This window comes from Lygodium microphyllum, chromosome 18 (assembly GCF_053477565.2).
Source record: "Lygodium microphyllum isolate KBCC chromosome 18, Lygodium_microphyllum_v1.1.10, whole genome shotgun sequence".
Lineage (NCBI taxonomy): Eukaryota > Viridiplantae > Streptophyta > Polypodiopsida > Schizaeales > Lygodiaceae > Lygodium > Lygodium microphyllum.
The window spans coordinates 74675110-74692601 of record NC_141152.1 but is presented as its reverse complement, the minus strand read 5'-3'; the positions used below and the strand labels follow the sequence as shown (position 1 = coordinate 74692601).

The 17492-nt window shown below is 40.5% G+C and overlaps 1 protein-coding gene across 1 annotated transcript in view; it reads right to left on the bottom strand.

The window, feature by feature from the left end:
* Positions 1-4516: 4516 nt before the first annotated feature.
* The window catches only part of LOC148021028 (Thioredoxin family protein), an 89347-nt gene continuing 76371 nt past the window's right edge, over positions 4517-17492 (bottom strand). Inside the window, exons 7-12 of the mRNA XM_087698869.1 lie at positions 13779-13822; positions 13591-13632; positions 12222-12281; positions 12073-12140; positions 11874-11931; positions 4517-4920 (exon numbers count right to left, since the gene is read on the bottom strand). Of these exons, the coding sequence (XP_087554995.1) occupies positions 4819-4920; positions 11874-11931; positions 12073-12140; positions 12222-12281; positions 13591-13632; positions 13779-13822 (374 nt within the window). The 3' untranslated portion in view covers positions 4517-4818. The remainder of the gene's footprint in view (positions 4921-11873; positions 11932-12072; positions 12141-12221; positions 12282-13590; positions 13633-13778; positions 13823-17492) is intronic.

Genomic DNA, 17492 nt, shown 5'->3' with positions numbered 1-17492 from the left:
CTATATTGGTTTTTCTTTCCCTATCATTACTTTGCCTTAAATTCCACACTGGAAGCCCAATTAAGGGTGATCGATATATCATGTTAAAAAATATTTGCTACCACAGAGGAGACTATGCTTAAGGAATCGCATGCATTAGGATATTTGATTTGGTTGGTTATGTTGAGAATATGTCACATTGATTTTGTTTTCTCAATGTGTGTTCATGTAAATGCAAATTTTCATACTATTTTAGTAATAATGAAGAATTGCTATTTTATTTTTATGTCACATCATATCTATAGTTTGTATGCCTATGAATCAGTTATCGTGCTCTGAATGTATGTATGCAAATCATGTATGGCCTAGAATACTTCCATGCAGGAATATGTTTCATAGAGGTATTTATAGGTGGGATCAGTATGTTGCACGAAAAAGCTCAAAAAAAAGAGATTGATTGCTAAAGAACCAAAACGAAAGCTCGCAAAAATAAAATCTCCATTTGTGGACATGGGAAATTCATTGGGCTAGTTCATCTATAATGAGGGAAAACTTATTATTGAAGAGTGCCACTTACACACCCGTAAGAGAACTCATACATCTATCGTGATGACTCTAGTTTCAATTATAGAGTTGTGCTACAACGGTGAATACCTTAGCCTGTGGGCCATCCATGCACATGGGTAGAATATGTAGAAGAGGCAAATTATCACATTAAACCTTGAGAAAACAAATTGTTGGCCAAGGTGATTTTGTCTTGTAAAGTAGATATGTGAATGAGAAGTTTTCACGAAATAAATCATTTAACGATGAGTGCCACATGATTTGTGGCTACTAGGCAAATATACTCTCTCAAAGAGTATTTATTGTTGCCTAAGAACTAGGTTGACGAATCGAAACTTAGTTTGGATTTACTCAAAGTGTCTATGTCCACATTGATGGAGGTTTCTTATTTAGACATGCGTATTAGATCCATCTTGCAAAGTGTTTCACCTATTGCATTGGGATATATATAAATACACATATAAGAGAGATCACTAAAAAATATCACACATTTGACTTTTGGTTTGTTTAAGGAGCATCATTTCCAATAGGTTTGGCACAATTATGGCCAAATGCAATCACCCAAAGAAAAAACCCACTTGAATTAATGGAAACACATACCATTCAAATGATTGCAGGGGTGCACATGTTGCTTGAAATGGTTTGTCTCTTTGCATTGTCAAATATTTTTACTCGATTTTAGGGTTTTTCACTTAAGAATTTCGACCCTATTAATAGCATCCAAATATCAAAAAAAACCCCACTTTAATTAATGGAAACACATACCACTTAGATGATTGCAAGAGTGCACATGTTGCTTGAAACAATTTGGTTTTATGCATTGTCAAATATTTCAATGTTAGGGTCTTGGTTCTCTATATATCTTTTCTACACTCAAGACGTTTGACTCTACTAATAGGACCCAAATATCGAAAAACCGCACTTGAATTAATAGAAACACATACCACTCAAATTATTGTAGGAGTGCACATGTTGCTTGAAACGGTTTGTATTTATGCATTATTGAATATGTTTACTCAATGTTAGGGTCTTGGTCCTCTACATATATTTTTTGCACTCAAGATTCTTGACTCTAGTCATAGGGTCCAAATATCGACCCATAATAAAGTTTCATTTCACAAAATTCAAGGCTAGTGCATTCTCCACAAATTAATACATTCCCATCCCCCCCGCCCCCCCCCCCTCCATGTCAACACATGCGCACAAGCACATACTTGTACACACACAAACACATACCTATTTTAAACACAAACTCATGAGGCCTTTAACCCCTCGAATGATATTGAAAGAACTAACACATACATGCACGCACACGCACACTACATGCTCTCTCTCTCTCTCTCTCTCCAATCCTAATATTTCCAATTTTAGCCCTACATTTCTCTGGATTTCCAACCCAACGTTGACATTATTTCTCTACATATCTAGTAGTAACATGTAATTTCTCTAGCTTTCACACCAATCTTCCCTTACATAAAGGATCATTCACATGCACTTCTAATATTTCTCATCATCTCCCCCTACAGTGCAAGGCCAACACCTAGGGGTGCGGTTAAGTCTTAAGCCATTACCCTAACAATGAGATGCACCTAAAGGCTTTCTCAAATGTCATGGTACCATTGCTGCCTAGGCCAACTTGAGACTCCAACCCATGTGAGGAATACCTATGTCAATGAGTTTGCAACTTTTAAGGCAAAAAATGGGGTTATTAAGGTCTCGCCAAAGTGGTTACATGCTTGATAAAGCTAGAGGGAAAGTTGGCAACAAAGATAGCTACAATTGATACAAAAGAGTAAATATGAAGTCAAGGAAATAAAGATCAAAGTGCATGAGATACATAAGAAAATCGAAACAAATAAAGAAGTAGATAAGCAAGGTATGACATACTATTTGTTAATGAAGCTACATTGCAAAAGAAGATGCATTTCATGCATGTTTAGGGCATCTCCTTAGCAAGCAACATGAAGAAACTCAAGAAGAGCTAGATGATGATGATCTTCAAACATGTTTACGATCATACATACTAGAGACCAAACTAAGGCCAATATTTGAAAAAAAAGAATTGGTTGAAGGGTTCCATGAAAAATCACCAAGCAAGGAAATAACCAAGCAATTCTAGTGTTTGCTAACATGCTAGATAAAGTTGAAGTGTTGCAGTAATCAAAATGTTTCAAGGGAACCAAAATGCCAATCACAACCGAACAAACACTAACACAACTCAAACTATGACCAACTAAAGCTCTAATTTTTACTAAAGCTTCAACCATGCAGAGAGAAATTGTTGAGGACTAGAGGGGTAGAGATAGAGGTAGATTCAATGAGCCAATGGTTTCTTAATAGATTTTTTTGTTCTAGCTCCTAGGCTAGCTTGCCAAATACTATACTATACCAACACTAATACATCATCCACAAGTTGGAGGTGTCACAACAAAACACACAATCATACTTTACAAAGCACGAAGTCCTCCAACTTGCCTTCATTCTCAACATCCATACCTTCAGTGGATTGGAGCCATCGTCGCTCACTACTAAAGATAAGTACTTGCTTTTAGAGCCCTCACTATCATAGCATATAATGCCTAGAGAAAGGTAATCAACTAATCCATCAAACATGCCTAACTACTAATTGCACACAAAAGTGTTTGAAATTTAAGAGCTCTTATGAAGAAAGTATGGTTGAAAGGATTACAAAACAAGTAAAATTAAATGTGGTGTATGCTATGTATCTCCAACTACACAAGTGCCATACATGATGTATGGTGAAGAGTTGATACAATTCTGATTAAAATTTGAAAATAAAGAGGATGCGCCTTTGTTTTCAAGGTGGATATTTATACTAGTACCAAGGCTCCAAATTTAGCGTGGTGGTCCTAAGTTGTGTTTTTACATTATCTGGCTTCTACGGACTTCACTAGTATTTGCCTTTAAGTTTTGTAGGTGTTATGGAGCCAAGAAATCTTGGTATAGCTTGTATTTATGGCATATTGCATATTGGTTGTCAACTCCCATCCATCAAACATTTCTTTGGAAAGGGTTCCAAAAGCTTCAATAAGTTAGTGGTTTCCATGTGTATGGCTCAGGCGCAAGATAATAAGTACCTCCATATGGCACAAGTGCAAGATAATAAGCACCTTCATGAACAGAATGGGTAGGAGATCTAGCATGCTAAATGTGAAAGATCCATAAAAGATGATCTCAATCTTAGTGGAATAAGGAGCCACATGCCTAGCCTAAATAAACTAGTAGCAATAGTAGCAATAGTGCTAGGCTTTAAAGCAATAACAATATGAGGAGTCGGAAGGTGACAATATAATCCATAGATGGCAATATGACAAGTCTAAGGGGACAATATAATCCATAGGTGGCATGGCACAAATAGTGGGGACAAGTGTATCAATAAAATAAAAGTTTATAACACTAAAGATAGCAAACAGATGAGCCAATGCAAAAGGTGGCTCAAGGGAGCAATCATAGAAAGTCTCAAAGGAAGCCTTAGGTGGCTCAAGGGAGTAATCATAGAAAGTCTCAAAGGAAGCCTTAGCATCCAGATCAGCAATAATACATGATATAATGCAATAGCAATTGTAAAATTGGAATCGTGTTTGTAGTAGTAGCCCTCTTTTTAAATGTGAATCATTTGCCTCTAGTAAGATGGAAACCACCATAAAAGCGTCACCACGATGTAGGCGAAGCATCTTATACACAGATCTAGAATAATGAGCACGAAAAATATGCGAGTTCAGGAATCAATATACTTGTCGACTTCATCAATACGCTTGTCAGCTCCACTTGGTCGACTTCCTCGAAAGGGCACGTTTGTCATGCCATGTGATGCTCTAACTTCGAGCTAGTGTTGTCTAAATATAAATGCTAGTCCAACATGCCTGCATGACCCTTGATGCCCACTGAACTCTCCTCTCAAGGGTTTCACAACTTCAGATATGCGGTTATTGATCCACTGGTAAAGCTATAATTACCTTCTTTAATGCATATTTTCTGCCTTTTTTCAAAGAAGAAACAAAAACAAAAAAAGCAAACTTTTGGCTTGTACAAGGAGTCTCAATTGTAGCAGATTTTCCGTGTCCGCTGAATGAGAGTGTGGAGAACCACCCATTTATAGTTACAAGAAAGCTCATTATACAACAATAATGGTACAGAGCTGCATAGCGCTTATACTAGTCACTGCAGCGTGCGATGGTAATCATGAGTAGACCACGGCGGGCCAATGCATCCAGTGATAGAGAACGATAACTTGTATCTATAGAGCACCTGTCATCAAGATGACTGTGGGAGCGCATATGTTTTTTGTAAATATTCTATTATGTCGGCACTCTCAAACATTTTGATTGCAGTGTTTGGGTCCTCCAAATAAGGCACCTGGAAAAAGAAGAAAAAAAAAGTCCCATTTACAACATTTCAGGAGCACTCCCTTACACTCATCAATACCCCCAGATTTAAGTGTCCTCATTGATGCGGTCCCTAGTACCTACATAGCTCTGTCAGGAGATGCAAGAGCTTTAAATTCTTGGTGAAGGCCTTGTCTTTTGACGAAGTGCCCATCTATATAATCCCATGCAAACCAGGCAGATACTTGTTCATCGCATGCGAGGCCTCTTTACTGTGAGTCGTGACCTTGTCAAAAGGCAGAATCTTCATTGACAAACTTTGGAGTATGCCACAGGCTTTAATGGATTGGTCTTTACAAAAACCTTTTCTGACCGTGTTATAAAATCAGCCCACGTGTAGGATGTTGCAAGTTGCAACAAATCGCGCCACCATGTGAGCGCCTTGCTTTGCCAGTAGAGCTGGATATTTAATACCTCGCACGTATCATGTTCCTTGTGAACATCAATGTCTATTGTCCATTGATGCAGCCGACTATTCAAGGCAGACTTGGTACACTCCTACCGAAAGTGAGTGGTCTTATACGAGAGTAGCTGTAGGATACATCACTAGCAGCCTGATGTGTGTCAAAACCAGCAAGGGATAATTCTGATTTTTCATCAAAAAGTATATCCCTATTGACAAATACCTTTTTAGAGACAGGATCATATAATCTATATCCTTTGCTCTCATTGTTGTACCCTACAAAAATGCATTTGATGGCCTTGTTATCCAACTTTTTTGTAAGTACCTTGGAAATGTGTGCATATGCAAGACACCCAAAAGTACGAAAGTGCCCAACAGAAGATTTCTGACTATTCCAAGCCTCAAAAGGCGTGATATTCTTTAATGCTTTGGTGGGGCATCTATTCAAAACATGCCAAGCACACATAACGACTTCCATCCAAAAACTGTGTGGTAAGCTTTTTGCTTTCAGCATACATTTGGCCATCTCCACGAGTGACTGATTCTTTCTCTCTACAATCCCATTCTACTATGGAGTATAAGCAGTAGTGTACTGATAAACAATGCCCTTCTGTTTCACTTTGTCTACATAAGGCCACATACATTTGAGTGCACTATCTGTAACCTGGTTGTGGCTCTAAAAGCAACATCACGGGGAAACAAAAACCGATGCATTTTTCCCAAAATACATCCCTCGCATAAGTACTTAGAAGGTCTCTCCAAGAGAGGCAATCCATCAAGCATCTGTGTACGCTGTAAAAGCATCAAGCTACCATAGTTTACATGCCACATGTGAACATGCCATAACTCCACCTATAATATAGCAGAAGTAAGAGTGGACGCTAAATAGGCCGACTGATCAACTGAAAGAGTATCCAACTCATATAGCCCGTGACATAAAGTGCCAGTCAAGACCAAAGTTGTGTGTTCCTTATCTTGCACCATATATCTGTTATCATTAAAGGTGACCTACAAACCACACCGTGCCAAAGAAGAAATAGATTACAAATTCTTCTTTATATCTAGCACAAACAAGGCATCCTATAGGCAGAGAATAGAGCCATCAATGGTTGTGAACACAATCTCCCCAATACCTCTAACAGGGTATGATGCATTGTTGGCACACTGTACAAACTTGCGAACTGAGGCTACACCAATAAAAGCAAACAAATCTCTGTGAGATGTGATATGCCTAGAAGCACCACTGTCAAAAAACCACGTGTTTGCATCCTCAGTAGAGCTAAATGCTCTATCAGCCCAAGAAGAGTCAACTCCATGTATAAAAACAGTAGTCTCTGTCTGCAACAAAGGACACCGACTCAGTAGCAGTCGAAGGCACAATAGGAATAGCCCCCATTTGAACCTGGAAACCATTGTAAACAGATTGAAACTATGCATGTACTTGCCTCAGTAATATAGTGGCATGGCTTCTTGCAATAATGGCATTTTTCCTTCTTGGCTTGCATGCCCCCTTGTTTTTTATTGCCCTGTTGTGAAGTGCCTGAAGTCCCAGAGCTCTACGGAGCATTCTTTGCTTGGCTGCCCTTTCCCTTCTGTCGTGCCATAAAAGCCTGCTCAGAGGCTATAATATCCACACCACTGTTTCTTGTTGTCTGCTCCTCCTCTAAGAGCAAACTGACCAGCTGAAGAAAAGTAAGTGGCTGTGGGGCAATCCTCATGGTGAGGTTCAAGGCTGTATGAAAGGCCAAGTACGAGGGCGGCAATGACTTCAATGTAGTAGATATCATCTGTGCATCTGAGTAATATTCATCAACATTCATAAGCTGCTCACGCAAGTCCTGAATTTTGTTTAGGTGATCCTACATAGAATCACCCTCATCCATCTTCAGTGTCTCAAGCTCTTTCTTCAAGAAAGAGATGCGAGCCTCATTCTTACCAACAAACATCTACTCCAAGGTCAACCAAGCTACTTGTGAAGAAGCTCCAGACCGAATGTGAGGGATGATAGACCATTGAACTGCCAATGCAATCAGTGACAAGGCCTATGCATCCTATGTATCCCATGCCTTTTGTACTGCTGATCTTTGGGAAAGTGGCTGAGCTAGAGCAGGCTGAACAAGCTGATTTGCCTCTTGTCCACGTCCTTTTGGAGGAGTAGTAGCAGGAGCCACAACTCCGGGCCTAACTTCTTCGCTGCTAACATATTCCCGAAGATTCTTCGCAATCAGCACATTCTTCACATGAAGGACCAAAGTGAATAGTTGTTACCATCCAACCTATCCTCTTTGGATACATAGGTAAATACATCACCTCCCTGATTTGCCATGATAAACAATGCCAAAAAAGGAGCAAAAGAGCAATGTCGTAGCTGGACCAACCTGGAAATCTCAAAATTTCCGGAAATTATAGCAAGTAATTTGCTGTAATTAGCAAACTGAAGTACACTCTAGCAAAATTGTCTGTAATGCACACAGTCCAAGGTGCAATAAATGCTCAGCAACACTATAGAAGGAAAAACCTCAAAATTTCTTGCCCCAAAATGCTCAAAAACAGGCTATTTCAGACTGAAACTGTTACTGCATGTACCAATGTCTTCACAAAACCCAAAAGCCCCAAAATTCTTGACTTATTTGCCAAGAAATTTCTGTATTAATTGTGTCCCAGACACGTATCGAGACTGCTTGTGTCTGCCCGGTAAAAGCCCCTTCCCCAGAGATGAATCTGTACTACCAGTGTGGTGTCTTCCCACTATAGATTTATTTCCTGTCCATTAGCCATGAAAATCTGGTCTCTCCTGGCTGACATCTAGAGAGTTGTGGTCAGGCCCTTGATGTGCCCATTTGACTGGGTCTTTGGCAAGGCGAAATATTCTACTCCTGTGCAACCACACATGAATATCTTGTTTATCTTCAAAGATTATGAGGCTGTTAGCACGACTAGGTCACCCTGAATGCATTCATCTTCGATTCAGCCTCTAGGATTCAAAGTCATATTGCCAAGCTCAAGGGTCTTCTCCATTGGCAGTTGGATCTTATTCAGCATGCTAGCCTTCTCCCTAGAGAGGATTTAATTGCTTGGAATCCAGAAATTTCTTCTTCTTCTCTATTGTGACTCTTGTATTTCTCATGCGATTAATATAATTACTTATTACGCAAAAGTGAGAAATAAAATGATATATTAACCTCTACAAAATGCCAAAATGACCAATGAGACCATAAATTACAATAATTTGCATGCTGATACAATTGTTTGAAAAAAAAACAGCAAGTGAAAATGTAACAAACTGTACAAGAAAGCTAAATGCTATAAGTAAGGAAAACTCTAGCTGACAAATGAAGAGCTCTACAATATCATGGAGGTGTAGAGGGCTTGCCTCTAGCCTGAGCAATAATCTCTCACATCTGCCTATGGAAGTGCCACTAATGCTTGTATTGGAATCTAGGACATCTAGATCAGCCAAGTTGGACGGCTCGATCAATCTATCCCAAATGTATGTGTAGATAATTGTGACTATTACTATGTTGAAACCTCTTGAGTCTCCCTCGCAGAAAAATTTGTAAGCTAACTCTGGTAGGGCCTTGATGTCCTAGAGCTGTTGTACTTCTAAGGAGTGTGTCTCGAAAATATCATATCTCAAGGAGGAAGACGTCAAGGCACCGTTGCTCTATGAAACTCGTGACTCTAGATAGTGGTCCAAACCTGTCTCTAAATAGACAATCGAAAGAGCTTGCAATCTTATAGTATGCTAAGCAATAGCAAATGTAGTACTCCTCTATCATTGGCTCTAGCTGACATATCTTGCAGATACGCTCCTCTAGCAGTATGGATATGTATTTGCTAGTCTCAATCTCTACCTCGTGTGAAGAGATAGGCAGTTGACCAATAGTATACCTAATCTCATGTGACAAGTTGGTGTCCATGTATTTTGGGCAGACTGTAAATTCATCATCTATAGTATAGAGAAGATGCTCTTTGTAGAAAGCTATCTTCGTTCCTAGCTCCTGTACTAGTGCCAACCATGTCCAATTGGTGTCTAGCTGGGTGAGTTCCATCTTGATAACCTTACCAATCTCTGAGTTTAAGGTAAGAGATGGTGCATCAAGAAAATATTGAAAGGGGTAGACTGTAGCATGTTCATGCTAAAGCCATGTAACTCAAACTAGGCTAACATCTATGCATACCAACACGAAGTATCACCCTCTCTAGCAAGCTCTTGAGGGGACTCAAGAGCAATACGTGCAAATCTATATCTGGGTAGATCCCATAAGTTGTGTATGCTTGTGACTAATCGGATGAGGGCCTTTACTACAATCAGTGTGGCCGCTAGCTAGCTCAACTCTAATAATCTCATGTGGAACTGAGGCCATGACATCTAATCAACCTGCTCCATCAACCTCCATCCATGATAGTTGGCTTGCGGTGATCAAAACTGGTCCCCCACACCTATGCTCCATATAGTAATGTAGACATGACCACTGTATCAAAGAGCCACATCTTAATGCAAGGTTCCTGACATTGCACTTGTGAGCACATCCTCTCCAAACCACCTGCTGTTGTCTATCCTCCCTATACTCCATAGAGTAATGTAGACATGACCGCTGTATCAAAGAGCCACATCTTAGTCCAAGGTTCCTGACATTGCACTTGTGCACATCCTCTCCAAACCACCTACTGTTGTCTATCCTCGAGTCTTCTCAATCCTGATTTATATATCGATCCCTTCAATGTTTCGATACTTGGGCCAAGCTGGATGGGATGTACATTTGCTAGAGTGATTCATTTTTATCAAAAGTGATAGCATATTCTTTACTATCATTGTCTTTTGATTTTGAGATGACACATTGACCGGTGCATGCTCTTAAGGCCTTGCTTCCTCACTTGCCTCTACATGACACATAGGCCGGTGCATGCCCTTAAGGCCTTGCTTCCTCACTTGCCTCTGCATTTTAATCAGTCCTTTTTGCTGCATGATTAGTTTTTGGGATGCATGCAGCAAAAAATTCCTTCATTTGGCATACAAGTTCTATCCACAAGTATCGATGCATGGCCCATTTTTAAGGATAATGCAAGTGCTTTGTCCTGACAATTTGGCATTCAGAAAGAATCTGCTTTTCAAGCTGAATTGCAGTATTTGCAATCTCTATTGGAACATTCGGTGTCTATTCAACAAGCGAAGGATACCTGTAATGACTTGCTCACATGTTTTGAATGGTTGAAATGCAAAGTCCAAGGAAATGAACAAGAGAGCAGAGGAGTGGGCGGTGCATAATGCTAAGAGGGTGAAGACACTGGCACAGCACCTTGCTCTGGTAGAAAAGGAAAAGATCATTGCAAAGAGCAAGGCAGAAGAAAGCTCTTCAAGAGAAGCAATACACTAAATATAAATTGTTGGCCCGTCTAGATGTGTTGCATGATAATAACTGCCAGATTCATCTTTTCTTTGCTTATTTACACTAGAAATATGCTTGGGAAAATATTGTGTTTGATGAATGAGCAGGGTGATATGGTTATTGAGCCTACATCTATTATTCAAATGTGCCTTGATTCTTTTAAATCTTTGTTGGGTCCACAAGAAGTTCCATCAAATATTGTTCACTCTGCCCATCGACACGTTTGTGACATATAGGAAATCAAGTTAAGCCTAAATGGGTGGATTTGATGGAGGCAGATATTACCAAGGCTGAACTAGAGGATGTACTATCCCATTTACCCTATTTGGGAAGGCCTATGTCTATCTAGATCCACATAAAGCCAGCCTCCTCACCTCTACTCATGACCTGTACATTATGCTGTAGCTCCCTCGTATACAACATGGCCACTCCTCATAATTGTATCCAAGAATGGCAAGTAATCTCCCATCTGTAACCTCTCGTCTTTTAAAGAAGGTTGTTGAGGCTCTAGCATGTCTCTGCATGTAATATGATGTCCCTACCTCTAAGGTCTAAAACAAGCCCACAAGTGGGCTCATTGCTCCATCCCATTGCAGTTCCACACAAACACCTCATAGGTTGTATCCATGATGAGCTCCCCACCATGGTCTCCTCTTTATGATGATGACACAACCATCTTTGTAAACAACCTCCTTGCCCTAGTAGTTGTGTGGCCCTCTTTTGGTTATGTTGTTAGCTGTACACATAGAGCCAGATAGCTTCTTTTATATCTTAACATTCATTAATGTTGATTCAACAACCTTTACAATGTGACCCCCCCCCCCCCCCCCCCCGCAGAAAACAAAAACATGCACCCACACAAACATGCAGATCATCAAGGAGAGTCTCTAAACAGTGAAAGCAGGCTTTCAAGTAATGAAAACATGCTGACTACACGGCATTACATAAAAAGGAATGAAGGGGCACGTAAAAATTTTTGAATTTACCTTTAACAACAGACACACACACATGCAGATCATCAAGAAGAGTATCTAAACAGAAAAGGCAGGCTTTCATGTAATGGAAAACATGCTGAATACATGGCATTGCATAAACTGCAACAAAGTGGCACCTTCAAGATTCTGAATTTACCTGAAAATGCCCTACACGTTTGAATAAATCATATCGCTTACTGCTGCCACGAGGAGTGCTGATTCATACCACCCCCCCCCCCCCCCCCAAAAAAAAAAAGAAAAAGCAGTGTCCAGCTATCAAAAGAAATTCTGAAAAACTGGCAGAGTAAGTGCTACAGTAGGTATATATGTTGCTGTTTTTCCACATGTATGAATACCTATGGTAAATGTGAGGCAACTCGAGTTCAACTAGGACCTCCCTTACTATCTTACAGAATGGAGAAGCCTGTAGAGCATTATTCAGCATTAAATATATCAAATCTCATTAAACTGATTCTTTACCACATAACAACAAAATGCCACTTACCTCATATGCCCACAGCTCAAGAGGCTTTTCAGGAAGTTTTGCAGGTACATATTTACTTCCCTATGCAAGTTAACGAAAAAATCAGAGCAAGCATTGACGTTAAATAGAAATAAAAAATGCAATGCATGCCCCCTCCTAGCATGTGGCAAAGTTCCTTAAATAGACCAGTATCAAGCATATTAAACAGCAAAAGTTGAATCCATCTAATCAATCTGCTTACAGATCTTTTATAGACCGAAACAACAAGAAAATGAAAAATAACTGTTTTAAGATCAAAGAGCTCAGTGATGTTCTTAATAGACTTCCATATGCACAAGAAAAACCATGCCATGTACCCCACTCAGTTTTGTGGGAAGCTGAGCACCACACAAGCAAGAAACTCTCCAACAATCCATCCGCTACCTGAGCATTGCTTGCAGGCTTATAAAGGTTCTGCATGTTAAAAATTTCAACGTTCTATTCTTACAAGCCTTCCATGAGCCCCAAAACAATGGAAACTCGCCCTGTCCAAGCAGTTAGAAACCAATCATATATCTAGGAGTTGGTTGCAGGACTGTAAACAGCCTTTATATCTCAGCCAGAAATCATCCACACACTTGGGTACAAGCTTTAGGATGCAACGTGTGGAGAAGGAAACACATCCATATCTAATCAACCTTGCGGTGGTTACTATTGTCTTTCACCCGGGTATCTTGTTAGCATCCCTCAGCTTCCAAGATCTTGAGTAAATTAAGTTATTTTTACAAACATATAACCTTCCCTACCTGGGGAAAGTCTTATATGGAGGCTTCTTATTGGGGTCTCCCCACAGAGGATATATTATTACACTATCGCAAGATCCTCACTAATAGATGTGTCTTTTGTACTACATGTGATGAGATGCTTGCTTATCTTTTTATTTCTTGCACATTTGCTAGACAGGTTTGGGGTTTCATTTCCGGAGTATGGACTTCAATGGCATGAAAACAAAATGCCTATAAATAACAGCAAGTCGAAATACTTTCAAAACTTCAAGAGAAACAGCAAGGTTATCACGATTATTCACAAGACGATGTGCCTTGTAAACACCAATTAGTCTAGATGATCATCTGCCTAGAAACATGACCTTAACACATCTTATCTGCCCCTGACATGAATGAAAAGGGCTCTCATAGGCACAGACATCCCCAATAGTGCTTCAAAAATATGAGCACCTACACATGCAAGTCAACTAAGCAAATAGACTCTATTCTAGCATCTTCCTTCATCCTCACATCCACGACCACAACTGAAAGATGCACATTACAACAGACTCAAAGATAGTGCTTTAAAATGATCAATGGAAAGGCTGGCCAAGTCAGTTGTCATTTCGAAAATGATGCAGGCCTACCCTTCCCATTCGAGCAACCATTGCAAGTCCAGCTGTCAAGGTCTGCAAACAAAAAATCCAAAACTTCAGTGGAAGGGATTTATTGGAAAACTTACTTCATATGTCAATGGTTCTTGTTGTAAAGTGTAGCCTAAATTATTATTGTTTGCATTTATGCCCCAATAACATCACGGTTGTTGTAATCTTACTGTGAATATTCCCAGCGAAAGCATCAAAGGTACTTTCCCATCACCTGAAACACAAAGGCAACAAATAGCCCAGGCCTCAGTTGGACTGCTCTTGTTAACATTATACTTAGCCTTACTACAACAAAACAACAAGACCAAGTTACAGTTTGAGTGTGTACACACATGTCTAGATCTGTGAGAGAGAGAAGAAGAAAAGAAAGTTCGATAAAGATTTTCACATCAAAGAACTATAAGACCAAAAACATAATACAATGGTAGTACATCATGTTAGATAGTACAGAACAGGAATGCAAGCGAGCTAGCAAAAGAGACTAGAGTTTTGGCATGACATTGTGCTCTTCTTACCTTGGTCACACGATACAATCTCTCCTAATGCCTATTGGCATAAGTGTGGAGTGATTGTGTGTGTGTGTGTGTGTGTGTCTCAAGACAATGGGAGATTATGCTCTTCCTTACCAATCAAGACTTTATCCTTTCCACTGTCTGTGACACTCCTTCCACATACCTAGAAATCATTGGGAGTGGTGTGCTCTAGGTTGGAGGAGAAAATTAGGCAGCATATTCTTCTTCCTAATTTTGAGGGCTTTGATAATTGGTGAGATTGGAGCTCCACCCAATGGCATGATAGATTGCTACAATTATGGAAGCCAAAGATCTCATATCATGGCAAGGTTTTTATTTGGAGTTCTTATTAGAGGCCTCTCTACTAGTGATATAGTGCAATGATGCAAGATTGCTAGTGGCCATTGTGTATTTTGCACTACATGTGTATTCTTCTTGGAGCAGACACCACTTTGCACAAGAGAAGCTAGAGGAATCATCTCACTTAGTTTCTCTCCACCCTTCAGCTACCTCCCGGGTACCAGAGTCCACTGAGCTCTTCCTCTCTTCTCCACAATCATGTGGAAGCTCTACCAAAATCCCTGAGCTTTTTTTTTCTTCTCCATAATTGTCGGGAAGCTCTAGGGAAATCCACCTCTTCGGAAGATTACCCAAGATTAAAACATTGCAGACACAACATTCTCATTTGTTTCATGTCTTGCCTGGGGATGGACTTTGGCATGTTTAGCATACTAGAAATGCTTTTATCTTCGACTTTGCCTCTGGAATTCACAGTCATATTGGTTCCATTAGAGGCTTACTATTGTGGCAAGTGGCTTCTATGATATCATCGAATGTTGTCATCCTCAATGTGGATACTCCATGGTTAGATATTATTCGCACAACTTCAATCACATGATGCTGCAAACTAGTGATACTATACAAGGCCTTCAACAAGTCTTCTCTTTCTTGGTTTCACAATATTGACTTTCTTTGGATTTTGCTTTCCCAAGTGGTGAATATGGCTTTTGCATGGTGGCCAAATGGGTTCTATACATCTGATTATTCTCTAATTTCAGCGACCTTTGCAAAAAGAGAGAGAAAGAAATAACAAAAAAAAGAAATGTGAAGATAAGCTAGGGCTGCACTGAGAAAACACAAAATGCACGAACATGACTAAAACACTATAACTCAAACAATAATGTAGGAACCTTGAACACAAAACACAAAATTCAAAAATGCCAAAAACACAAATACAAACAGAGAAAGAAGAGAACTTTGAAGTGAATGAATCAATGCTATAAATGAAGGAAAGAGTGTACAAAAGGCTCAAAGGTGGAGATGTAGTTGGGATGTGACGTCCACCACAGACAGATCCAAGTGTTGTAACCACCAGTCGAACAGGGCAGGCAACAAGATGCAGCATGTAAGAGTATGTGGATGCCGGCATAGACCTCCAAAACAGTGCCAATAGAGATCTCCAGAATAGTGGCAGCAGCTGTATGACCAGACCTACACACTCGAGAAGAGCAGGGCAGCAGCTAGAACTGGCATATCACAGGCTATAGACTGTCGTGGAGTGTATCCGAGGTAGGGGATGTGAAGAACAACCTATCGCCTAGCAGCAAGAACAAAAAACACAAATTTGACAAGGGCTGAGATGATGATGGCAGCTGACGCCTGCAGTAGGATAGCAAAACGCAGCAGTTGGAATCTCCTAGACAGCAAGGCAATGGCTGAAATTAGGGCACCAACAGAGCTGGAAAGGGCGTGAGGATTGATGAAAACTACAAAAAGGATGGGCTGAATGGTGGGAAGCCTATCTATTTATAAATAGATATAGATGTAGAGCAATCCTCCCAAATTAGGGTTTTGCACATGGGACACAAAAACTCTCTAGGACCATGCACCATTTAATTAGAGTTTTGGTAATTTACATGTTTTCCGGCTGTTTTAAAGATCTAATCAATTTGTAATGCATTTTTAGCTACCCCCTCTCAAGCCCAAACTGGAACCACGAAGTGATTGGAAGAAAATCTAAAGCCCAGTTCCACCCCAAGGTGTCCCACCCCGAAGCATTCAAGGCATTAGACGAAGGGTGCATATTGGCTGCCCAGTGGCCTACTAAGATTGAAGAGGCGATGGTTATCTTATGAAGGGAGCCCAAGGGATCACCCCAGAGAGAACGAGGCATTGGACAAAGGGTGCTAATTGCTACCCATCGGCCTACTACGACCTTTAAAGGTAGATGGAACCACATTGAACTTTGTTCTTTTTTTGGGAAAAGATATGGTTTGCGGCCTATCAAGAAATTGATCCCCGAGGGAGAATGAGAAGAGATGGGTAGATCTAACACACCACAAAACAAACAAGCTATCCGGACCACTAGAGGGTGTCGATGACGAGCAAAAAGGGAGAAGGATATAGGTATGGTGGTAAGGTGGTGAAAGAACCATCCGTGGAAACAGCTTAGGATCCACTCAGGGGTGCTTTGCAGAATGAGATGCAAAAAGTATGCTACATGATGAGAATGCATATACAACATGTGCCACTTGGGCAATGTCCCTCGTGGGGGAATTGTTGCTTGCCCAACCGCCCTTTTACAAAGATGATGATGACCATGCAATGCAAAGGGTGTCAGAGTAAAGCAATGCGGAAGCCAATGACCAACACAAAGAGTGAATAGAGAGAGAGGAGAGAGAGAGAGAGAGAGAGAGAGACAATGAAACGCAGAAAATCTGCAGTGAAGAATGTTGTATAAGGATGCAAAATTATACATGGATGCACAGAGAATATTTGCGTATGTCTCCACCTCAAAGATCTCGATCTCCGTCAACCCCAAGGGCAATCTCCACAGTCTGCAACCTAAAATCTGTGGGACACAACTGATTGAGACTGCTGGAGACAAAGCCTATAAATAGGCTGAAAATAATGGCCACAAAAATACAAGTCGACTGCAATTAATGCAGCTGACTGTTGCAGTCTGATTGCAAGCCACGTGGCACCTGGCCGACTGCCTACCACGTGGCGCTTGCCTGCCATGTGGCCTTGCCTATCCAAGTGATGACTAGCTAACACACCCTCTCAGATCTTGGACAAGGCATAAGGCGGAGGGATCTAGAATGTCGCCAAAGTAGAGCCTAGGGAAGGGCCTTCGTAAACAAATCTGCAAGATTGTCCTCGGTCTTACAATATTCCACATCCATGGTCTCATCCAAAAGCTTCTCCCTGATGAAGTGGTACTAGATCTCTATGTGCTTCGTTTGGGCATGGAATAAGAGATTCCGTGCCAAGGCAATGCAATTCTCATTGTCACACCGCAGAATAGTAGGGCGAGTTTGGGGACAGCCAAGCTCCTCCAATAATCGCCGAAGCCACACACACTCACATGTG